This window comes from Danio aesculapii, chromosome 15, assembly GCF_903798145.1.
Source record: "Danio aesculapii chromosome 15, fDanAes4.1, whole genome shotgun sequence".
NCBI lineage: Eukaryota > Metazoa > Chordata > Actinopteri > Cypriniformes > Danionidae > Danio > Danio aesculapii.
The window spans coordinates 48,178,373-48,205,044 of record NC_079449.1 but is presented as its reverse complement, the minus strand read 5'-3'; the positions used below and the strand labels follow the sequence as shown (position 1 = coordinate 48,205,044).

The 26,672-nt window shown below is 41.8% G+C and overlaps 1 protein-coding gene across 9 annotated transcripts in view; it reads right to left on the bottom strand.

The window, feature by feature from the left end:
- The window catches only part of elna (elastin a), a 55,753-nt gene extending 48,408 nt beyond the window's left edge, over positions 1-7,345 (bottom strand). For 3 of the 9 annotated variants that reach the window (XM_056474247.1, XM_056474248.1, XM_056474252.1), the window contains exon 1: positions 6,927-7,338. In XM_056474247.1, the coding sequence (XP_056330222.1) occupies positions 6,927-7,002 (76 nt within the window). In that variant the 5' untranslated portion in view covers positions 7,003-7,338. Of the gene's footprint in view, positions 1-6,926 lie in introns of all 9 variants that reach the window. The other 6 variants (XM_056474246.1, XM_056474244.1, XM_056474250.1 and 3 more) reach the window with 4 other exon arrangements.
- Positions 7,346-26,672: the final 19,327 nt, after the last annotated feature.

The following is a 26,672-nucleotide window of genomic DNA, read 5'->3' as shown; positions in this document are numbered from 1 at the left end:
ATGAGCAAATAGCAGAGTGTTCAGTTTTTAACTGACCTGTCCCTTTAGGAAATGAACGCACCACCTCGTCCCATTCGCATTTTCACCCTTAAACACCTCTTTTGCACAATAATGTTCTGTGTTATGTGAAGGCACTTGTATATTCTGTCTCAGGTTATGTGTAGAGTGTGCATAGTATATGTGCAGTGAGTAGTTAGCTCTGGTGTGTTAGTAATGTACAGGTTTAAAGCAGCTCTCACATTCAGTCTGGTGATGCGAGACACAGCACTTCCCTCCACTGTATGTCCACACACACGTCAATATGTCAAGAGTGTAAAAGACATTAAAACTGGACTTACATGTGAAGGAACAGTAGTTTGGGCTATAGGGATGCATGATTTAAATAATAATTGTGATTTGAAATGTGATTTACTACTGTTTGATGAAGGAGCCACAGGTTTGATGCGCTGGTTTAACAGAGCCAATGTGAGAGCGGGCAGAATCTCACACAGTACACTACTGTTCACTTAAAAGCTCTTAAAGACTGTAGACGTCTTGTTAGATTAAGTCGTCATTCCAAATTAAGAAATAACTACAGTATCTTCATTCTTAAGCTTTTCAGAATCCAAACACACTGTAAACTGTAAAACACTGACCATGGCCTGCATGAAACAACGCCAGCAGTTTGAGCCATTTAAAGTGCAAAGAGCTTGAATTTGAAAACCTTCACATTTAGATTGTGTTATTTCTCACAATCTGAACTGTCAGAACCGCCTGTGCTGTAAATGTGCTGTATATAGTGCTTGTTACCACGTCCGATAGTGCATCAGAGTAATTACCGTCTTTGCTATTCAGGAATCGCACCCTTTCAGCTGCTGATTTTGGTTTAGATGCGACTAATGGTGCAGGCATACATTGAGCTGCTGTCAGTATAGTGTGTGTGTGTGTGTGTGTGTGTGTGTGTGTGTGTGTGTGTGTGCATGCACTGATGCTGTGCTCAGAGATGTTGAAGGTCACTGAGTGTGTGAAAAGCACTCAGATATTGCAGATTAACTCTGCTCTCAGCACTCAGACGGAGACAGGACGTGCTGTGTTTGCTGCTGATACTGTAGGTGTGTGTTCACTTCCTGTTGGGCTGAGGGTGTGTTCACAGGGCGGAGTTTCTGATCTGCGGGACTATTCCTGAGCATATCCCAGCATAACATTATCTGGCATTAATGTTGTAAAATCAGCCAGAAATGTGTGTTTGAAACAGCCTTATACAAGATCACCACTAACCCTGTTAATTCAGCTTGTTATAAATAAGTAGCTTGAACAAGCAGCAAAAATATAGTTTGAGTGCTGCTGGAGGTCTCCTGTAGTAAATTAATGCAGTTATATTAGAAAAATATCCACTTTTGTAGAAATCAGAGAACAATTTACCGTGCTTAACCAATACACAGCTTTAAAATAACTCAGATCAGATTTTAACTGGAAGAAGAAAGTCACATAGGCTTGAGAATGCCTTGAGGTGAGTAAACTGTGGGATCATTTGATTTCTGGGTGAGCTGACCCTTTATGCTGCTGTTGATAATCTCTACTGTCCGTCATTTTTTCCCAAATTGCTCCAAATAAATTATGCTTCAGCTTTCATTTCCATCATCAGTGTTGCTTTTGAGCAGGGTATTGTAGACTGCTGCCACTACAACTGACCAACTGCACAAATGCTTCTTAACTAAGATGCAACATGTCTGTGATCTGAATATATGCATGCTCAGATCTTCATTCGTGAGGGTATTTCTAAAGCAAAACTCTTCATTATGATCACGTACACTGATAGTTTTCAACTCAATGACCGCAGGACTGGCTGAGCGTGTGGTAGGTAAGCCTACATCTAATCACATCTTAACGCTAGATTCCTATCTCAGAGAAGATGAGGATGAGGAAGGGCGGACGGACGTGAGTCTGAGAATGATGCGAAACAAACAGCACTGCGTTCTCTCTCTCCTTGTGCTGGACACGAGCCGAGAGACAGCTTTAACACGGAGGAATGCAAAGGCAAATAAACACATGATGCGCAGACTGTCCTGCATTCTCCAAGGCCTTTGAAAGGGAAGATGAAGCCTTTATTCCCTCTTGGCTGAGGTCTCACCCAACCTGACAGACGATACCGACAGAGATAACCGCACAGTTATTTTCCATATACATCAGCGAACGCCTCCTCCAGAAAGAGCTCATCCTGAGAGATTAGAAAGGCTTGGATGTTGTAAACAGCACGAGCACTGGGCTAGGAAACAGACAGAAGCAGATTTGAAATGGAGGGGAAATGCACATTAAAGTGCGCCTATTATGCAGAAAGGTGTATAGGAGAGCATATCTTCAAAACAGCACTGGGTATTGTGCATTAAGACTGAGTGGAGATCAGATCAGACCTCATGAGCAAGCAAATTCCAGTGGAGAACGCGTCCATAATATGGACATGTTGGTATGACAGCTATCCGGGCTGCTTTCAGAACAAATAGTTTGGTTAAAGTGCAGCTCTTTGTTTAAATCTTGGCTTGGTCTCTGCTTGGTGGAAGTAGGTGGGACACTTTGACATTTACCCTTGCTGGAATTTTGGTTATAGAGCAAATATTACCTTACGTGCTCTTCAGTGGCACTACCTTGACATTCACAATGAGTACTGATTCTACAGTTTCAGCAAATAACAGCTGTATATTAAGAGATGAGCAGCTTCATCAGACAAATTTCCATTCATTCTGACCATTGAAGCTGTCATTGATCTGCTTGAACTGATGTTAGCACCAGTGTGAACAGAGTTAACTACACTAGAACTCTCATTTAGCTGTGCAAACAAAGCCTAGGTCAGACTGGTCTCTGCTGATTCCCCAGTGATGGACCGGTGGCCACTGGGTGTATGATTGTCCGGCAAGCGAGCTGTGTTTCAAAATGATAGATACGGCAGATAGACTGTCAGATCTGTTAACAGCCTGGGACTGTGAATGATTGGAGATGTTTATTAATGTGGCTAAATGAAGCTGCTTATCTTTGCTGACGTTCCTACGGAGCTGCTGCCAAAACTGCAGGAGCCCAATAGAGCGTGGCGATGAGAGCTGAGGTCATGATATAACGGTACTTCTCTCCACAGGCCTGCGCTATTCTCTCTACACAAGGCCACTTACAGCATATCACATCAGTCAGCAAGCACATATGCCGAACTGCTAACTGAAGAGCAGGAAACGCAGGAGATATTTCAGGCTACCTGAACCACAGCGAGGGTTCAGACGGGATGAGTATGATTCATGTTTGCTGAACTATGCTTTTGCTTTTGTTTTCCTTCCAAAACCTCACTACATACAGCTGCTCTCCAGCATGTGTTGTGCATTAGACCACGATGTCCTCAGATAATGTTGCAATAACCTCAACATGCATTGATTTTCTGGTAAAACACCATGGCCATCGCCAAACCGGCATAAACTCTCTGTAGTGCGTGAAGAGCATCGTATGTCAGCGGCATTACAGTGTTAACAGCGGGTCCGCTCTGCTCAAACCCATTAACACGCCACTAGACATACCACCACACATTCATTTCTGCAGGCGAGTTCAGCCAGCTCTGGAAAGCAGGATCTCCAGGATGGTGTCCAGAGAGGCGCTCCCAGCACACTTTGCCATAAAGCACCTCTGGAGGAGTTGCTAATCAGATTGGGAATTCACGGAGGGGAGATGGGGTCATTCATCATGATCCCGGCTGACAGCAGAGGTGTGCCATCTGATCCGGCGCTGATTTCATACACCTTCAAGCAGAGCCAGCCCAGTGTCAGTGAGGAGGAGCCCTAATGGATTGAACTCCTCTGATCTTCTGAGCCAAAGCCTTTCGCCAAGTGGTGCCTAATAAAATCTGCTCTCCTTCTTTAAGATTTGCTGTGTGAAAAGAGGGCTTCTTAATTCTTACGAGACTAGAAGGAGGCGAGACCTTGCTTTCCTTTCCTTTCATCTAGCCTTGGCCCTGGCACTCCTCTCATAGCCCCATGTCATTAATAGCGGTCGTCGTAAAACAGCCTAATTATTTTGGCTGCGGAAGAGACCCGGGACCCGTCTGCTGTGCTGGAAACCTCTGCAGTAATAGCCGACCAACAATGGGCAAGTGTCACCCGATACTTTGCACAAAATGATTGGCTGTCAGGCGCTTACATGTACGACAGACTTCTGAGTGATAAATTACCACAGGACAGTGAGGGGGGGAAACTTGACATTTAATAATTGGTACTTCCATCGTATGATGTGTCTGCCAACTGCTTAGGTATGTTTACACAATCAATCAACAGTTTAGATACACTAGACGTACCGCCAGCTCCAATAAAGCCAACAGACTCAGAGATCCCACGAGATCATTACTCAACAGCAGTCTCACTGAGGGTGCTCTCGTGTGCCCTTTAATGATGCCTTCCTAGGGGGAGAGTAGAACATAATGTCAAACTCTTGGCTCCAAATTGGCTTTGCTTCAGCTCTGACTGAGTCTGTTCTAAGTGTCAAGACAATCCCCGACTAGCAAGAAGGGAAGACGAGAGGCATTTAGTCTTCACTTTGCCCAACGCATGAACTGCAATGTGTCTGTGACACAGTCATTTCTCAAGACGCTGAAATTCCAACCTGCTTCAGCATAACTCACTCACACCAGTAGAAGAAGAAAACATTCCACCTGTGCACACAGTCCAAACAGACCTCCGAGCTATGAACTTTGAAGACAGACAGAATTGTTGGTAACTGTCCAGCGTAGAGGTCATCTGATAATAATACACCTAGAAAGCAATTTATGCACTGCAGACAGCACTAATCAGTGAGGTGATGAGAGTCCACTTCAGGATCTTTTGGGACAGCCCATCTGACTTAATCTGTGCTATTTTTCTCAAGATGCAAACTGCATTACCATTTGCCTTTTGAGTTTTTATCAAGCACCACCTTGAATGGATTTGATAGCTGATTTGAAACCTCATTTCTAAACCGTTCAGCCATTCACTGTCAGCACGCAAATATCACAGATGCCCAACAGACAAGCCTTGATCGAACAGACCGGCAATCTGTCTTGGAGCTTGAGACGTATGGAGGAAATAGCTGAGCTGATTTATGGCCTCAAATTCATTCATTAAAATGAACATAGCAGACCGCTGAAATTAAGATGCAGACCTGATGGCTTTTATGGAAAACATATCACAAATGCAAACCCTCACAGGCAACAAGAGCGGTATTTCTTAACGATAAATTCATTTAGCATCAGCGCTGCGAGAGGCTTCTTTTAGGAACAGCCTGGAAACACATACATCAGCAAGTGCCGAAGGTATTTTTGTGAGGATAAATAAATCATTGTGAAATACTCTGGCTTTGTTTGGAAACTGGGAACAGACCCCACATCCTTTCCAATCACGACTAAACATTGCACAGACGCACATCCAAGAACATTAAAACGACTTCAATTTAATGAACAGTTGGAGATTTCCTTGCGTCGTTCCACGGTTTGCCTTCACACTCGTAAAGCCCGACCACAACAGCACATGGTGTCGGTGACCGGAGCCAAAGCCACTGACCTAATGGGCATTTGTGCAGCTCGCTGGACATCACTGGCTGTTTTTATTTGTCAAGTCTACATAAGCTGACAGAAAGAGAAGAGTCTTGCTGTATTTTTCAGAGCTTCAGTATGCATGAGCTGTGTTTTCGATTAACAAACTCATCATAGCCCTCCCCGTCAGCTCGGTAAAGCGAGGGGAATGGCCTTCAAGAGAAACAACACTCACCACATTCATATTCCCAGTCGAGCATTCTGGCACGGGGCGCAGGAGAACTCATGCTCACATCTGTAGCTGACTTTATGATATTTCATATTAAACCTTTGCACTCTGCATTTGGTAGCTTGCAGTACAGTATGTGCAGAGCTGGAATCTTTAATTTCGATAGCAAAAGACACTGCAGTTTACCTTGAGGCTATCTAAAACAATAGCTGTTTCTATGCCTGTGTGGAGTATATGCAAATTTAGCACAAAGTTAAGCATGGAAAGTGTGGTCACACTTTAAGGTACAATTCTTTGTTTGAGTCAAATTCACTGTATTTACGACTGGAGAAGATATGAACTGTTTATTAGCACTTATAAAGTATGATCTTATTGTACATCCCTCATCATACCCAATACCTAAACCCAACTACTAACTTATAGCAAGAACTTTTACTTTTACAATTCACGCTATTAACAAACCATTAACCCTTAATAAACTCCTAATTTGATGTCTCCTCATTAATAACTCATGAAAACTCCTCATTAATATTTATTAAGGCAGTTGTTGGGTTTAGGTATTGGCTAGAATTAGAGAAGTAGCATAAAGTCATGCAGAATATATACTTTATAAGTCCTAATAAACAGCCAAAATCTTAATGTAATAAGCCACTATGCAATCGTGAGAATTGGTACTTAAAGTAAAGTGTTACCAAAATTACTGACTAGACCTTCTAATCTGGCCAAGCACTGTGTATAGAGAATACATTAATCCAGCACAGTTTATTTATTTACTCACAGATATCACAGACATTCTCTCAAAAATAAAATCTGCTAAAAAGCAAAGCATAATATAGATCATGTGAATCTCACTAGTCCAGAGGTTTGACATTAATGTGGAGCAGATTTCTTGGTCGACAGGTAGAATGCTTAAGATCTGAGGAAAGCACTGTAAAGTATGCAGAATATGTCATGGCTCTGTCACCATGTCGATAAATGCATGAAGCTCATTGCACTAAATGCACGACTGAGTGCATGTTATTAGTATCCTGTCTCCTCTATTAACTGAAATCAATAGTGCACATGGTCACGTTCACTTTCTGCACAATATACAGGTTAAAGCACTTGGGAAGCCCATAGGGGTCTCATTTAAGCTGGTAATGTTTCTCAGGATCTCCTATATGAGCCATCAAAGTGCAGACCTACCTCCCTGCAGCGAAGGACTCAGCTGTGCGGAGAGGAAGAATCCGAGAAGGAGCAACGCAACACTCCTGTTAGCCATCTCGCCCCAAAATGCACTGGCCCTCCCCGAATCAGCTGGTTTTATTCTCCAAGAGCTAATTAGCACTTCAAAAAGTGTTTAAAAAAGTGAAGAGGGGAGGAAAAAAGAAAACGACACTGGACACGACGTAATTAAGAAAGGGCAAAGCCTTTGGTTCGATGGATCATTGAACTTTTTTCTCTTCTATGTCTGGTGTTGCTGTTTTTATTCTGGTCACTCCTGCCAAAAAAGCTGAGTGCTGCCAGAAAGAGAGAGAGAGAGAGAGAGAGAGAGAGAAATAGAAAGAGACATGCAGGGAGGAAAGACAGGAGCGAAGGGAAGGACGAGCGAGAGACGGAGAGAGCGAGAGACCCGCTTTCCCACTCTCTCGTCCAAGAGGAATTTCACCGTCTGCCAGACATTTGCATGGACTTTTAGAGGACTTCACATTTTTTTCATGTGAGCAACAGAATAAAACAAAATCAGTACTTGGATAATGATGTTCACCCCATCTCTGGGTTTCTTCCCTACAACACATCGATCCTGGAGTATTTACAACAGCTCTCATTCCTGTAAAATCATGAGCCTTTTCCCCCCTCAGTCAGGGGAAACTCGAGAGATGTTTGTTTAAGAGACTTGGGGGAAATGAAGTGCATTGTTCTTTGAAGGGCATGTCGAATGCTTTGTAATGCATCTGTCACACCTGCCAGAAATAACTGCAGTGACACTCCTTTCATATGAAAGTGTGACTGCTGGCGTGTTGTTCAGTGATAGAAGACCCTCAGGACACATTTCAGAGAAAGTGGGGCAGGTAAAAACAGAAAGAAGAGCAACTTTACTGTCAGAAAGCAAATGATGTTGTAAACTGAGTGGATGAGAGTCAATAGAACCAGGCTCAAACCCGATCACAGAAAGTGTAGTAAGACAAGGTCTCCAGTTGTGTGTGTGCTGTTTGGGCAGCGTAATGCACCGTTTATAGCAGCTTAACATGGTTAGAGTTTCATCAGTCGTCTTCATTATAAGAAGTCATCAGGTGTGAGCTGAAGGTTTTGAACCCACTTTTCTAACGCTCGTTTATTAAACTCAAATGTAGTGCATACTCGAGTACTAGGCGATTTCAGACACTGCCAGAGTCTTAGCTAGAAGAGTGTACATTAAATGTCCTGTATGCAAGGTGAAGTCTAGGTGTAGTTTTGGTGTTTCATCTTCATGACCCTCTAATAGACTTAGTTTGTTGTGGCGCATGGACATATTGCTCATGGTGGAGATCTGCATTCCAGTCACCTCCTGCTCAATGTATTGCCCAGAAACTCAATCAAACTTTGAGGATGGCATCACAATGGGGTCTAAAAGGGCAGCACTGGCCTAATGGTAAGAGTATTGGACTTGCAGATTCAAGTCCCAGCATCATCAGGGATTGTAGATGTTGCCACCAGCGATCTCACCACCCTCAATACCATGGCTGAGGTGAGTCCCTTGAGTAAGCCACCGATCCCCCAACTGCTGCCCAGGTGCAGGTATGTGTTCAAGGTGTGTGTGTGTGTGTGTGTGTTCACTGCTGTGTGTGTGTGTGTGTGTGTGTGTGTGTGTGTGTGTGTGTGAGCACTTGGATAGGTTAAAACCAGAGCACAAATTCTGGGTGTATGTCACCATACTTGGCCACATGTCATGACTTTCCTTTTCTTTCCTTTTAAAGCAGCCTTAACTCTGGGTCTTAATTGTGCATTTAACCGGCCTGCTCCACTGCGTCAGTGTGCATTCGCCAAGTGCAGACCTAGACTTCAGCTTTCATCATAGGATTGCATGAGGGATGTTTAACGTACACTGTTTCAGCTAAGACTCTCTCTGTGTCCGAAATCGCCTACTACTCGAATAGGTATGACTGTGAGTATGAATGTAATTCAGACGATCTTCATCCAGTTCTTCCTACATCCATGTCATTATCAAAAGGCCTAGCTGGATCAGCTGTGTTCATGAATTCTCTTGCGTTGCATTATGGGATAGCGTAGCGTCCATTAGATGCACACTAGAGAATCATGCTGGAAGTAGTAAGTCATCAGGGTACTTTGGCACACTGTTTTTACAATACTATGAATTTGGACATGCTACTCACTCACATACTGTTTTTCACTATGGGGACATTGTTTTCCATTAATTTATGGTGCCCTAAACATTCTGAGAAGGTTCTGAATGTTCTGTAAAGGTCCCCAAATAACTTCTCAGAATGTTCTGGAGACATTCTGGACAATTTCCTTAACACCAACAGGGACATTATGAGAAAGTTCTGGGAACATCAGATTTTAAGCTGGGCATGTAGTAGTGAAGTGTGTGCTTTCAGACAGCCTGTGTCTTATTCGACAGCCACAGGTAAAAGGATATGTCCAGGACACCATGTTTCGATGAAACAGGAGATATGCTTCATTACTGGAAACAAGAACACCCCTCACAGCCTGAAATCCATCGTTGTTTTGTTCTTGTTGAAGATGATTTCCTCAAGAAAGCTTGGTCTCCACAGGCATGAATGGCTCCAGTGTGATTTTCCCAAGTAATGATGTAAGAGGGAAAGAAGCAGTCACTTTGAAATCCTCACAGCTAATGAAACAGACAGATAAAGACAAACACACAAAGAACAGGCAAACCTCATGAACCGAACGATCAGCTTCTGGCTTTACCACTCTGCAAGTATCGAGGATTCAACCTAAAATCTGCTGTAGTGTTATCTCACACCCAAAACATCACAAAGCCTTTCTGTGAACTTCATGCAGCATCCTGCGCAACCACGATCATTCTGTGTTTAGCTTAAAGATAATAACTTTGTGTTCTGAATGTGTGTTTGGACACTGAGTGCATTTTTTGGAAGTCAAACGCCTTTGTCTGCTTTTCTATTTTAGCTCACGTCTGGTGCTTGTCCTTTCAGCATCTTGTGGATGCCAAAAGACTTGTGCTTGTTTATGAATCCAAGGAGTATGTGAATATTACCCAGACCTGCATTTGTCAAATAGTTAAGCTGTTCAAACATTCAACACTTCATTGTAAAAGTCTGGACACATCTCGGAATTTCTGTGGTTATATTGAAGAAACAGCAGGACCTCCTTCATTCACTCTTTGTGTTATACACGGCGGCTCTATATGTTACAGAAATAATCTTTTATAAAGGAGCAGGTAGTGGTTAGTCCATAACTGTTCAGCATTTACAGTGAATAGTGTGCACTACATGTGCAGACAGGTGTAGTGCACTTCACAGTGTAAATCAGACACAGAGAGATGCTTCGGTTTCTGACATTCATTCATTTTCCTTCGGATTAGTCCCATATTTATCAGAGGTCGCCACAGCGGAATGAACCGCCAAGAATTCCAGCATATGTTCAACACGGCGGATGCCCTTCCAGATGCAACCCATCACTGGGAAGCACCCATTCACACACACTCATACACTATAGCCAATTTAGTTGATCAATTCCCCTATAGCACATGTGTTTGGACTGTGGGGGAAACCAGAGCACCTGGAGGAAACCCACACCAACATGGGGAGAACATGCAAACACCAACTGACCAAGCTGGGACTCGAACCAGCAACCTTCTTGCTGTGAGACCACAGTGCGACACCACCGAGCCACCGTTGCGCCCCTGGTTTCTAACAGTGTTGGGCAAAGTAATGCATTAGAATATTGAGCTAGTCCACTAAACATTCACTAGTTGCGTGACTTATTTACTCTCTATGGTAAGTAATGTGTTACGTTACTTTTTCTTACCTTTGCTGAGGCTTGAACTCTTCCAGATCTTCCAGAGTTGTAACCTGCATTACTGATAATGCGTTACCCCCAACACTGGTTTCAAACAAGCTGTCGGTGCAAGAGATACAGATACAGATGTGTGTCAGACTCACAGCTGGCTGTTTAAAGCATGACACTTTGAAAAAGACCTATTTTTGGCCTAAAGCCAGATGTTAAACACACGGACTCCTCCAGCTGCTGGATAATATGCATGATTTAGACAGTTTTATTTAGAGGCCGGCTGCCTGTGATGTCCTCTTTCATTTATGTTGTTCTTTCTCCAGATTGTTGCTGCAGTCCAGTTGATAAAATGTTCATATTCACTACAGATATTAAATATGGCTTTCAGTATTCATCAGTGATAATGTAGATGCACAATACTGATGCCATGAGCACTTATATCACACGTTTATAAAGTGCTTTATAAGAATATTGAGATGGTATTGGTTTCTCATGTTGATCTGGCCTATTACAGTACAGTACATGCTGAAATATTGACTGAACCATCTGTGAGGTGTTATTTCAGAATGCAGGACAGTGAAAGAGTCACAGATGAACAAGAAGTTTTCTTCTGCGTTTGCCGTCTTTATTGTCCTTCAGTCCTCTGAATTCAATATATATATACTAGTCAGTTAAGTATTAATGCTGTGAACATTATAGGCTGTTTCTCAATATGCGTTCTTCATGTAACGTCATCATCATCTGCCGAAGTTCAGTTCCAAAACTTAAGACCGCATCCATCTATCCATCTATAGATGTTCAACCCTTGATGGTGTGGGTTTCCTCCGGGTTTCCCCCACAGTCTAAACACATGCACTATAGGGGAATTGATTAACTAAATTGGGCATGGTGTGTGTGAATGAGTGTGTATGGGTGTTTCCTAGTACTGGGTTGCAACTGGAAGAGCATCCGCTGTGTAAAACATATGCTGGAATAGTTGGCGGTTCATTCCACCGTGGCATCCTCTGATGAATAATCTGAAGGAGAATGAATGAATGAATGAGTTGAACTCTGTGTAGCGGTCAGTTAAAGTAATAGCGTTGCTCTGGATGCTGGTAATTATTCTGAACAAGTTGGCCACAGTAATCTACGTTTGACATGTAATAAAGCATTCATCCAGAACAATTCCCGAATAGGTAGCGGCCTGCGAGTAAGTGATACGGTGAGCGGTTTAAAACCACGCTACTATAATCAGACATTTACTTTGATATTCTCAGACACAATCAAAACAGTGAGCTAACTGCGAGCCATGAAGGTGAACTTGGCCAGACGTCATAATTTAAGATGTTTTTCTTCACAATATTGTGTAAAACAACACAGCGCTGTGAGAGATGTCGAGTATGCCTCCAGTATTTGTTATACTATTTAAAGTTTACCGCTATCTTAAAGCTTTCAGCGTGCAGAGCGCTTCATAAAGCTTTATTTAGGAAAGGCTGTAATGTCAGACGTCTCTCCATCTCTGGCTCTGGACGCAGCTCTTACTCTTCTAAACCCTGTCTGAAGCTGTAATTAACATTTGATGAAGGTTTCTGCACGTTTAATCACTTTAATCATGGATTAAATGATCCTCTTTTACAGTCCTGTGGGATTGCCTTGGTTTTGGTGTGCAGGAGATGTGTGTTTTAATGTGAACTGTCTAACGCTGACAGCTTCCTCTGATTGTTTGGGGAAGTTCTTTGGTATATTTAGTTATTATATTATAGTTTTAGTGTGTCTGCTTGTCTTAAGGTGATTATTTAAGGTTGTTCTTCCTCTCATGTTACAGTTCTGGGCATTTCTCAATATCGTGTATTAATAAAATGAAATAAAAGTATTACGAATACCTGTAACTATAAAAAGTATTCATATATGATTAATGTGTAATCATACCATAATTCAGTGCTCAGTCCATTCACACAGACGCCAGTTTGACAAGTGAACACATCTAAAAGTGTCTGTGAAATTAAATTAAATCTAAGACGTCAGTTTCAGTGTGTTAGTCTTGAACATATCTATAGTCTAGTTCAGGGGTCACCAATCTCGTTCCCGGAGGTCCGGTGCCCTGCTTTTTTGAATTGTATGACCAGTCTTGAGTTTTAGGACTTTATTTTAGCAGTAATAATGTGTTTTAAGTTTGAACAAGTGGGTAAAATTGCTCAATCACACCTTTTCTTTAGTGTGTTGTGTTCTGTTCAGCATTTTGAGAAGCAACAAGTAATAGTTTTGCATCGTAGCTACTGTCAAGTCTTGACTTGAATAATAAATGGTGGACAGTGTGAAGAGTTTAGAGACAGAAGCCTACTGTAAATGCCGTCTGAAATCAAGTTAAATCTTCTACAATGCTTCTCTTAAATTAGCTTTACCTTAAAACAAGCTAAATAATCTGCCAACAATAATGTAATATTGAAGCAAACACGAGATTATTGTGCTGACCCCACAGGCAGATTATTCTGCTTGCTATAAGGCAAAGACTCGCTATTTCTGAAAACAAGACAATGTTTTGTTCTAGTCTAAAAACACTTCTTGATTTAAGAATATTCAGATTTCTAGACTACAAACAAGACAGAAACCATCTTTTGCAGTGTTTGAAGCCCCAAGTCCCACAGATTGAGCTTTAATGTGCTACTGAAGAACAAGGGGATCTCGGATGACCCATGGGCGAGTAAATGAACAGGAGATGTTGATTTTGGTGTGAACTTTCCCTTTAAGAACTGCACACACATGCTTGTCATGCACAGTGATGACCTTACGACTACAATGCTTGGCAAAGCTCAGGCATGACATCAGCGTCATAATAATAATATCAGACTGTTGTTGGAATGCACTGAGACTCTTTCTCAGAGCTCCTCAAACGCAGAAGGCATGTCCGACCGCAGAACTCCAGAACAGGATCTTGGCAAACCTTCCATTGGTTTAAAAGCAGTGAAGAAAGCGCCTTCGCTTATCTCGACATGTCTGCAGCCCATTAGCAGAGCTGGAGGAAGGGCTGGTCCTTCAAGAGTCTTAGTTCACCGAGAAATCTCAATTCTGTCATCGTTTACTCACTCTTTACTCCTTTCAAACCTGTTGGAGTTTCTTCTGTTTCTTCTTATTTTCAATTATTTTGTAACCTTTGACTTCTGCTATGGAAGTCGATGATTTACAACATTCTTCAAAATATCTTCTTTAGTGTTGAACAGAAGAAAGTTCTCAGAAATGTTTATAACCACTTGAGGGAGAGTAAATAGAGAGTAAATGCTTGTTTTTGGGTGAACTGACCCTTTAGTAATATACTTTATACCTTTAATATAATTAAAATATTTCTGCTGAACTTTAAAAGGATGTGTTCAACTTTAGTTCTTCTCCACAAGTCCAGTCCTTTGCAAATCTCCAGAGTATCCAGAGTATCCTGCGATCACTTCGGTATTCACCAGGTACTTAAATCATGTCATATATCACTGATTTTCACATAAACACACAGGCAGAATTGTACACTCACCGTCTTGTGAGATGTTTACACATGAACTGTTGTTAACTTTCAAAGAACTTATGATGTTTTTGGTTTACAGGCTGAATATTGTTCCCTCTTCATGTCAAGAGGCCTTACACTGCCTCTTGTTTCTAGTCCAAATATCTAAAATCTCTTAAATCAAGAAGCGTTTTCTAGACCAGCGACACATATTGTCTTGTTTTTAGAAATGAGTCTAAATTAAGAGAGTTTCTCCTTAAAACGAGCAAAATAATCTAATGTCAAAAAGAATTGATCACTTTTAGGTTTCAACGCCTCATTATTTCTGAAAACATCACAGTCTGCTTTACTTGTCTAGAAAATGCTTCTAGATTTAAGAGTTTTTAGATAATTGGACCAGAAACAAGACAGAACTCTAAGATAGAACAGCATGTTTAGCAGTGTAGTGGAAAACATGTCCTTGACCTACTTCTCAGGCGTGTATATGAAGTGCACACACTCGCGGGCCGATGGCCAGATCAGATCAGACCCCCGAATCATTCTCACATTCAGCCTGGCCAGCTCAGGGTGGGTCTCCTGCACAGCGCACGCTGCCAGAAAACTGCCTGCAGAACAATTGAGCTGGATTGGCCATGTTCACCTTGGGAACCAATTAAGTGTCGAATCAATCATCATGAAATGCAGAGCTTGGCTTCAATCTGCAGAATAATATGAAGCCGTCGCCCGTGCTGAACCCACACGGCTGCACTGGAGGAAAACTGCACTACAATGCCCAATCCATGGAAACACAGGGAATAATTTAGAAAAGAGCAGCGTTTCCTCCCTCTGTGCTTTCTGTCGGCAGAGAAAAACACACACACACACACACACACACACACACACTGCAAAAAAAAACACTTTTCTTACTCAGAGTTCGTCTTGTTTCTAGTCCAAATATCTAAACATTCTTGAATCAAGAAGCATTTTCTAGACAAACAAAACTGTTGTCTTGTTTTCAGAAATCAAGTAAATGAAGTTTGTCCTTAAAACAAGCAAAATAATGTTGTTTTCACTTTGAATTAACATTATTTTATTAAGCTCAATGGCAGATTGGAGCCCGTTCTCTGACACCCTTGTACCCTGTGGTGAAGTGCACTGCTGTGGCGCTGCAAGCTGGAAGGCGGCGCACCACAGACTGGCAGAGCTCAGGCTCGTACACCTAGAGAGAAGGAAATCTGCTCTTTTTCTGAAAGTTTGGGTGTTGCTGGCCACATGGCAAGATGTTACCCAGCCCTCTGTCAGGGTAACTGCAGCTCCCCTCTTCCACTAATGTGGTCATTGTCCACCCCAGCTGACTTGGTTGTCATAAGAGCATAGTCGGTCACCGTGCAGAGCTCATGCATAGTGCCTAAGGAGGAACCACCTTTGGGCACCTTGGCCAACACCTGCGCTTGGTAGGTGGCCATAGCGTGCAAGGCGGAGGCAGATTGGCCCACAGCAGTGTAGGCTCTGGTTGTGAGATACTCAGATAACCTGCACACTCTGGACAAGAGCTTCGGCTGACCCTTCGAAGTGGATGCATTGTGTGGGCAAAGGTTGACCGCAGTAGCGCGCCCCACCGGTGGGATAGCTTCATACCCCCTGGCTGCTTTGCCGTCAAGGGTGTTGAGGGCAAAAGCGCACAAGAACCGAGCAGAGAAAGGTGGCCTCCATGCCTGCATGAGCAACTGAAGTCGGTAACGGGGGGCTTAGAGGGTTTGGCCCTCTTGTTAGCCCCCAAGTAGCACCCATCTAGTCAGTCCAACAGTGGGACTGGGACGGTTTTCACCTCCTGTCTCATCACCAAAGCAGCCCAGGGGAGCACAGCCATCACGTCTGATTCAAAGTCCTGAACCTCGCTTGCGACCCGTGACATCTGGTCCGCGGTGTCATAGAGCGTGAGCTCGGCCATCTTGGAGGATAAACCATCACACACAATCAAAGCTTAGATAGAGCACACTGTGGAGGAGCGAGGGGTCTGCAGGCCCGAAGGCAACAGAGCAACCCCCGATTGTAATCCTCAAGCCTGCCCGAGTGTTAACCAGCTTGCGGGGCACAGCAGGGGGCATCCTTTCGTAAGGGTGAGCCACGACCTTAGCTGCGTCAGCTCACAGTGAGGGATTGAACTGTCCATGAGCACCGCCTCATGCTGGACACCCAAACATGTGATCATGATCATGATTGTGATGCTGGAACTGGAACACTGTCACACAGGTTTGCAGAGTTCTCTTCAGTCGCTGTGAGGCTGTCTGAAGTGAAATGTCTAAGCACTCCTCTGTGTGTGCTGGTTATAAACTCTACTAATGACTAATCATCAGCACCAGCGGAGCTGCACTCATTCATTCATTGGCCTGTTTCTTACTCTTCAGAGCGACTGGTCATCTAAGCTACTCTCATTAGTGTCTCTCATAGACACACGTCGAAGTTCCTGAACTGAAGGGGAACAAACCACTGTATACGATGACCTGCCTAATTACCCTAACTTTACCCTAATTACCCTAGTGAAGCCTTTAAATGTGACTTTAAGCTGAATACTAGTGTCTTGAAGAATATCTAGTCTAATATTAGAGAACATCAGTTAAAGAAATCAGGGATTAGAGATGAGTTATTAAACTATTATGATTAGAGATGTGCTGCAGAAATCTGCTCTCCATTACACAGAAATTTGGGAAATATTCAGGAGGGCTATTAATTTGAGCTTCAACTGTATTTGGACTAGAAACTCTACATAAGAAAAGCACTTTTGCAGTGCAAAGAGGAAAAGCTAAAGTGTGTCTGCATTGGGCAATCACTAGTGTGAAGGTCTGGGGTGAAAGGTCAACCAAAGTTCCTCGACTCTGACAAGAATAAACAATGCTCTCTTGAAAATGAGCTTTTCAAAATGGCCCAATTATCTTGACCTTGTGTAGGATGTGTTTCGACATAATGATTGGTCCCCATGCGAATTCATCATGTGAATAACATCATTGGGAAACTGAGGCACAAGTTCCATGATGGAAAATAAAATAATCGCACATTGTCACAGATTTTACAGCTCGTTTTCATCTGACTGATCAACAGCTTTACAATAACCTTCAGTCAAACGCCAACACCGTACGCTGAGTCAAACTGCAGCCAGCTTGTTATCGTTATTCTGGAAATCCCACATATTTATGGCCGTCAGAGTCGATGTACTAACATGCAGGCCTTAATCAAGACAAGGTTGATTTTGGCATGTGTACAGGTATGCAGAGCTAGACATGTGAAGCTCAGAGCATTCAATTATTTACCGTTTCAGAGGTCAGTGATGAAGTACATTCCCAAAACTGCTGTAGTTCATTCACCAGAGGCTGTCATTACACCAAAGACGTGCACGTGGCCAATTTTGTGGCACTGTAAAAGCCATTACTCCAACAATGCTGTCTCTGGAGCCGAGGCCCATGCTTCACTACTAGAACACCATGGAGTAATGTTAGGAGGTTACAGTCATGTTCTGTGATATCCACTGCTAAAGGCTTCATGTTCACACAGCAAACACACTGGATTAATGCATCCCTACAGGCCTGTTCACACTGGGCCAGAAAATCTGTTATTTACGCATTTATTTATTGGCACACGGGTTAAACTGAATATACTTTTATTAAAAGCTCCAGCCAAAAGTATAAAGCTTTTTTATTTTAAAGCATTTAAAGGGAAACACTCAAAACTGAGTTCTGCTGCTTGCTAGAACAACACAATTATTGAGATTTTGGGAACAACTTAATTGATTTGTCATTAATTACATTAATTACTCAAATTTCACTCCTCACAAACCTGTTTTAGGCAACCTGAACAATGTTGGAAACCCATAAGCTTCCAGAGTATCTGCTGTTCCTGAATAAAATGCATTTCTTACTCAGAGTTTTTGTCTTGTTTTTAGTCCGAATATTCAAAAATTCTTAAAATCAAGAAGCATTTTCTAGAAAAGCACAAAAAACTGTCAAAATGAAGTGATTTTTTCCTTAAAACAAGCTAAAATCTGCCAATGTGGGAAGTGAAATAATCAAAAGGAAAAATAAGATTGTTCTGCTTCCCCTATTGGCAGATTATTTTGCTTGTCTTAAGGAAAATCTCTTTATTTTGACTCATTATTTCTGAAAACAACACTATATTGTAGCTAGTCTAGAAAATGCTTCTTGATTTAAAATTGTAGATATTTTATCTGGAAACAAGACAAAAAAATAACTCCCATAAGTTTATATCCAGTATAGAGTGAGTAAATGTTTGGTTGAACTATCACTGTAATACAGCATCTATACAGTAAAGGAGTTTTATAAAGAACACTTGTTAATGAAACACTCTAGTATAAGCATGATAAGGTTGAGAAGAGAGAAAAAGAGCAGTCTAAATGTACGCAGGAATCCATCAGTACACACCTATGCTTGCACTGGCCCACACAAGCCATAAGTCAAGCCATAAGACAAGCCAAGTGGGAGTTCAAGTGTGCGCTGAGTCCAATAATGTAAGGCATTTGTTGTTTATGAGCATTTACAGTACCACTGTGATGGACAAGATAGTTTCAAGAGAAGCAAATGAGTTCAGAAACAGCCATCTTTGATCTGTAGCTATCCCGGATATAAACTGCTCCATTAATGAAGATCTGTTCTCGAATTCAACGAATGTTCAAAACCAATCATTCACAGCTATTCCTGCTGACACTTTACTTAAGAAGGGGTGTTTATAAGACTGAGACCTTTATAATCACACACATTATGAATGTGAATGGGATTTTATGCATGCTTATAACAGCTGTCATTAGGTTATAGTTATGTCATTTTAAATGCAAAGATGACGTTGTTTGTCAGATACGTCACATCCTGTTTTTATCTTGGTCATGACAACTTGATGTTACAAAGACAACCAAACCAATCATAAATCTCTCATAAACATGATTGTCATGAAGCCATTAGAGATATGTCATGAATTTTGAAACAGCATCATTAATATACAGCGAAAATTCCCATCTAAATATAACCTGCGACAGGTGAAATTCCCATCTAAATATAACCTGCGACAGGTGAAATTCCCATCTAAATATAACCTGCGACAGGTGAAATTCCCATCTAAATATAACCTGTGATAGGTGAAATTCCCATCTAAATATAACCTGCGACAGGTGAAATTCCCATCTAAATATAACCTGTGATAGGTGAAATTCCCATCTAAATATAACCTGCGACAGGTGAAATTCCCATCTAAATATAACCTGCGACAGGTGAAATTCCCATCTAAATATAACCTGCGACAGGTGAAATTCCCATCTAAATATAACCTGCGATAGGTGAAATTCCCATCTAAATATAACCTGCGACAGGTGAAATTCCCATCTAAATATAACCTGCGATAGGTGAAATTCCCATCTAAATATAACCTGCGATAGGTGAAAGAGAAAAGAAATCAGTTATTAGAGATGAGTTATTAACACTGTTATGATTATAGATGTGCTGGAGAAATCTGCTCTCTGTTAAACAGAAACTGGGGGAAAACATACAGCAGAGCGAATAACTCTGGCTTTAACTGTATATTTACCTCAACTGCAGTGGTACAAGCTGAATTTGTAATTAAAATGGCATTAAATATAATGGCCCTCTTAAAAATGATTTGACAGAGTAACAACACTTTTAATGAGACATTTTAATGACAAGTGCAGTTTATTGCACTGAAACGTGATCAGAAAAACATTCATGACGCAGTTATAATGCCTCGTTTATGACAGATTTATTCAAAGTTTTGTTGTCTTGGTAACGTGGAGCTGTCATGGCAAAGACTAAAGCTGGTTGTGATGTATTTTTGTCAAGTTGTCATAAACAATGTCATCTGTGCATTTAAAAGGACAGAACGACACTTCATAACAGCGGTCCGTCAGGATTCTGCCACTTCAGTCTCTTGTTCAGTCTTGTTTTGGTGGTAGAGTCCGGACATTAATCCTGTCATGTCTTGTGTGTTTGTGAGTTTTCTTGGTTTTCTGTCATTGCCTGTCTTCGTTTTGGCTGCGCTCAGGCCATGCTGGAGGTCTGGTCGTGCTCAGGATGTGTGCTTTCGTCCTGGTGTTTGTGTTTGTTCTGTCTGCAGCGTGCTCATTCTCAGCGTCTCAGTCTGCTTCGGTTGTCGCTGGGATGAAACATGCATGTTACATGTGTGAGTGCACGGTGTTTTTATTTATCATGTATTCATGTCTTGTGTTCAGTTTAACGTGAGCGTATGGCTTGTGTTGTTTCTTTGTGTCAGGTTCTCTCCTGTCTATTGTCTAGTCCCACTCTCCTTGTTAACCCATTATAAGGTAATCCTGTTCACTTGTCTGTTAATGAATTATTTCTGCTTTATAGTCTCCTCATGTCTGCTGTCCTGTTCCTCATATGTCGTATTCAGTCTAGTCGTGTCCTGTATTGTTCAGCCCTGACTCTTTGCCAGCGCAGCTCTGGCCAGTCAAGTTTGTTTGTGTGTTTATTTGTGTGTTAAAGGTCATATTTGTGTCCCATGTTGCTAAAAACTCTATCAGGACACATATATTTAGCTAACAAGTGAACACTGGTGGTTGTTTTTGTGTTATTTTGAGTGAATTCGTTCTTCAGGTTTGAAAAGAAATGTTGAAGCTGCGTCACGGCCATGAGATCATTCCAGCGTGGAGACTGGCTGTCTGTACCGGCCGGTACAAAGTGACGTCATTGAGCTTTCAGCATTAATTCATGAGAAACACTTGGAACGAACCAATCAGCATGCTCTATTGTGAATGAGATGCAACTTCATTAATATGCATGATACAGCTGGGAAGACTGTTTTGACCTGTTACAGTGTTCAGAGAGACGCCATGTTGTGTTGCCAACCATAATTAAAACAAGTGGAAGAAGAAGACTCATTCAGAGACACATGGGTCATCAGTGTTGTGTTTATAAATGAAAGAAGGTTTTGTTTCCATTTCCCTGTGATAAGAGCACAGCTCGCGTGTGGATTACAGTGGTCTGCTAACACTCCCTCTTTCGCCACTTGACACTCCCACCTACACAAAGCTGGACTCACCCACTTTCCTGACTTTTTACAAACTACAGGTGTGAAACACCCTGCTGAGACAAGGGGGGGGGGGGGGGGGTTATGTTGCCTTTTGGCTATATTTGTATAATTAAAAAAGGCCCATTTTAGTTCTGCATTGGACCCATCATCCGTGACATGGTCATAAGCATGTATAAAACCTTATTCACATTCATGATTATAAAGCTTTCATGACTCCCTGTGAGTAAAGTGTTACCTGTTTCCTTTAGTCAACATCGTATATGAAGAACGGTTGGATGAAACACTAGGGTTTGCTGACGAATGTGTTCAGCTGTTTAATCCAATGAGGTGAAAGTCAGTCATTAGCATATTCATTAATCCTCCTGCTGCATGTGGGTTGGTGCAGGCCCCCAGTGCACTTCAAGAACAGTGCAAGGCTACTTTACAATGAAATATAACAGTTCTGTAGGTATGCACCAGAGGCTCACCATTCCAACCTTGATCCTTGGGTTTAGACTGAGCTGTAATTTTATACAGCTGACTTTCCAGCGCAACCAAGCGTGACAAGATTTTGACTTGACTTGTAATTTTTCCTGCTCTCCACTGCCAGATGTGTTCTCCGTAAGCCAGAGACCTGCTGAAGTCCAAACGTGGCCGCATGCACAACAGCGAAGCATGCGAGATCATGAGAGACTAAACAATCTGCAATCAACACTCCGCTCCTTCTGGTCACACAGAGAACAATCCGCTCGCCGGGGCCAGGAATGTGTCAGGAGGCATGTTATGGCGTCATGACTCTACAGTTTGTGACCATCTGATGAATATTCGATCTCTGCCTTTTTCTGCCTTTCTGTATACTCAGTCAGTGAGATCAGCGCTACTTTTAGGAGAGAAAACACGCAGTCTTCAGGACAGAGAACTGTTCCCAGAAATCTGCAGGGGCTAATATGTTTCTGATTCTGCAGCCAAATACATGTCACACCACTCTATTGATTAGCCTGAGAGAGAGAGAGAGAGAGAGAGAGAGAGAGAGAGAGATGCAACTGATGCTTGGCACTCTTCATATGTCTCTCTGCTCAGTGTTCAGTGTGTGATGATCTCCTGTAGATGTGTTCTGTGCTTTCCCCAAATTTCCAGTACCGTGAAGACTATGCTAGATCTTAACATCCTCAGCCCTTTATTTCACAGCTCTCGAGGCCTCTACAGATTGTGCAGCGTCACTTGAGCAGATCCAACACCTGTGAAGAGATAATGCCAACCACCGAAGACTCAATACACAAATTAATACTGTGAGGTTGGGTTTAGGGTTGTAGTGGGTGTAGATGTTAATAAAACACAACAGGTAAGGGGTAAGTCAAAACGTTATGGGTCATTATATTGATCAAAATGTATATCAGTACAAATGTAATCATGTATCAGTAATATTTCATGTATTGTCAGTAAATACTGTACATATAAATCATGTGGATGTTCTTGGGATAGCTCATTTAATAATACAATACTGCGACTGATCCGTCATTACCCATACATGGTTCATCCCAGCCTGGAGCTCTATGAGAAATGCAGCTAAGCTAGTATCTGATCCGCTTGTAGCTCCACTACACTTGCATTAAAGACACAATAGTGAACTGAATTCAGCTCCAGTGTCTGTGAAGTGTCTCAGTAGTGAATTGAGTTCTCCTGAACAGTTTATTGTGTTTATTATGGTTTTCAAACACGTTCTGCTCTTTCTTCACATTCATCCATGTGTCAGTGCTGCACAGATGGGAATGAACAGTCCTGTCCTGCATGGATATATTACAGATAAACTATATAGATCAAAAAAATATCTGTCGATCATCATCATCCTCAGATCACCCAGGCTTTCCTCTCCTCCCCATGATCAGATCCGATGTTCCTCACACTGAAAAGCACATCAGTCACTGGATTCTGTATGAGTATATATTCAGTGTGTTATTCCCATAACAGGTTCCCTTTTTAAGACCTTTTAAAGACCATTATGATCTGAATTTTAGACGTATACAGGGCTGAATGCTAACAATGTTTTTCGAAGTTTGAATATTTTTTTTTATTAATTTTCAAATCCATCCATTCCTATCACCCTCACCAAGAATAGAGCGAAACATAGCTGTCAATTACATCAGTCTGAAATAATAATAATAATATAATAAATATATAGGCCAGGTCAGTCTCCTCAGCAGTAAATAAATGGAGAACTTTAAAGCAAATGTCACCGTGAGGAAAGGGATTAAATGCTGTTTTTATTGAGATGGATGGTTGGTGATTGTATGGGTGTTAATGGCCAGATTGGGTAGCTTTACATGAACAAAAGAAAATTAAGACCTGTTAAAAAGATTTAAGGCCTACAACACAACATTTCAGTAGATTTAAGACTTTTAAGGCCTAAAATTCAGCTTTTGAGACTTAAGATAGTTCAACAGATACCCTTTAGCTGTAGTGAAGTCCTTTACCACAAGGAAACTGCCTCCTACCACAATACAATAGTCCTGTTTGTTAAAGTCGGCATGAAATAAAAGTTGAGGGTTGTCCCTTTTCCCCATATCGTGACATAAATCCTCTTGAAGCGGTCATGAAATGAGGAAATAAAGTAAGATGGTGCGTGATTTGGTTTTTTGGAACAAATGATTGAAGATTGACAAATCTGAGCGCCCTGCTCTAAAGGACTGATTGATCTGCCCTGAGTAACTAACAGCTCTGTCATAAAGAACTTATAGCCCCACCCTAATGCACTGATTACCCCGCCCCTAAGCACTGTTAGCCACGCCCTAAAAGACTGATAGCCCTGCCTTAACACACTTTTAGCCCTGCCCCAAAGAACTAATAGCGTTGCCTAAAAAGCACTGACAGCTCTGCCCTAAATCACTAATAGCCCCGCCCCAAATAACTAATAGCTCTTCCATAAAGAACTGATAGCCCCACCCTAAAGTACTGATAGCCCCGCCCCAAATAACTAATAGCTCTTCCATAAAGAACTGATAGCCCCACCCTAAAGTACTGATAGCCCTGCCTTAACAAACCGTTAGCCTTACCCCAAAGAACTGATAGCTTTGCCTAAAAAGCACTGATAGCTCTGCCCTAAATCACTGATAGCCCCGCCCCAAATAACTAATAGCTCTTCCATAAAGAACTGATAGCCCCACCCTAAAGTACTGATAGCCCCGCCTTAACACACTGTTAGCCCTACCCCAAAGAACTGATAGCTTTGCATTAAAGCACTGATAGCTCTGCCCCAAATAATGAATAGCTCTGCCCTAATAACTGATAGCCTGCCCTAATGCACTGATTGCCACTCCCCAAAGCACTGATAGCCCCGCCCTAAAAGCATTCCATGTGACCAAAAGTGAAAAAATGTCATTTGGAGGGGGAGGGAAGGTTATGGTTTTAATTAAAGTGAAAGAGCAAATACATTTTTACTAAGTAACTAAGTGCACAGACACATAACATGAGAGTAAATGATGATATTATGGAAACACACTTCACTGTATGATGCTGTAGACAAGTCACTCATTTCAAATGTCCAGTGGTCAGACATCAGCCACATAAACAGACTTTACTGCCGCAAGGCATTACGTAACATTGAGCAACATTAAGTCATTTCTGACCACTGAACAATACAAAACAACACTGTTTTCTGCCCAAATAAACCTGTTACGCAGGAACATCATGTTCTGTTTAATTGCATTTCTCAGTTTTTAACTCATCATACCTTTTAGTTTCTGTGTAAGCAAACAGAAAGAGCATGGACATATCAAATGCACGGTGAAGCTCAGGGGAAAAGAGGCGCACAGAAATGTCTGATTAGACTCAATGGTTACACATATTCTACATTTAATGACAAAAGAAGGAAGATTTTTAAGAAATGATCTAGCTGTACAAACTGAACTGTGCAATGAAAGGTGCGTGAAAGAACAAGTCATTTATTGCTGCGGTTTATAAAAGCCCCAACAAAGAGCAGAAACTCCAGCAAAAGCCTCATCCAGCTGATCTGGGGAGTGGAGAAATCGTAGACAGAAGGATAAGAAACACACCACCACAGGGCACAGGCTAGCATCTGTATATAGATTAATAGTTAAAAAAAGTCAAATGTGCAAAGAGCAACTGCACAAAGCACACCCTAAGCACACTTAAACAGAAAACTGTGCACAATATATTTAGGGCTGCCTGATACTAGAAAAATAAGCGATTGTAGAGTATTGTGATATTTCTCACAATATAATAAAATCTGTTCATCTTCAGGTCTCGGATCAGCTTTGGGCATCAGCCAATAGCAGAACAGCAATTGATTGGTCAAATTTAGATAAATAACTACTGCATAATATATATGTAATGTATCATACATGTCTGCGATTTGTATATTGCATATACTATTATCACAGCAGAGCATCATTATGGACACGTACCCTAGTCTACATTTCTGGAAAACCACAAATATGAACCTGGGGATACGTCTGGCTGCATTTTGAGAAAGGAACGCTATATGCAGTATGATAGCTTCTGTTCCTTTTGGCGCTACAGCTGACCACTTGCCTCCACATCGAAGGCTTTTCCAGTGTTACCAGTTTGCCCAGAAGCTCGCCATGTAAGCCGATGGACTTGGGGTGAGAAGTGGAGAGGACCACGATGACAGGGTTAGAGTCTGGTTGAAGAACGTTTCCAGAAACCAGCTAAAACCAAAAAAAAGTAAAAAAATAAATAAATAAATAGCAGGCTGAAGACATGGGTAAAATCTGAAAACATGGTAAAATCACGGCCATGACAGCTTTTTATTTATTTTTTATTTTTGGCCTTTTTGCCTTTATTAGACAGGATATTATTAAGACAAGAAGCAAAGCTGGAGAGAGAGAGAGGAGGGTAGGGAAATGTCCTCGAGCCAGGATTTGAGCTCAGGGCGCCCTGACGTGCTACTGCACCATATGTCAGGGCACTTACCACTAGGCTATTGCGCCAAGAGCTTTTTAATTTAGATCACTTTTGAAAACACTATCGATTGGGTTAATGGAAGGGGTGGTTGGGTCAGTTGGTCAGTCAGTCGACAGCAAGCTGTTGGGTTGAAGTGTATATTGCACCTTCTGGTGGATTTACCCTAGGACGCTCAAACTGCACACGCCAGTGAATGTATACCTCCAGGTACATATTTGGCTGTCCCCAGAAATGTAGACCTGGGTACATATCTGCAATGAGCCTGGGTTGTATTATCACAATGATGATAATTCTATGATAATTTCATTTACAAACTGCAGATATTCCCTTTGCTGTTCCACTATGCAATCGCTGACTGGGGACCAAGTTTAAACATGCTTGATTGGTTGCATAAGTTCAAATGTAACTTGCACATTACTAAATGCTTTAGCAGGGGTCTCACGCAGTCGCCATTAGACTTGCATTTCAACCAATTCTCATGGTCTCACGCAACACCTTGTTATTCTCACGGGTAACTGTAATAACCC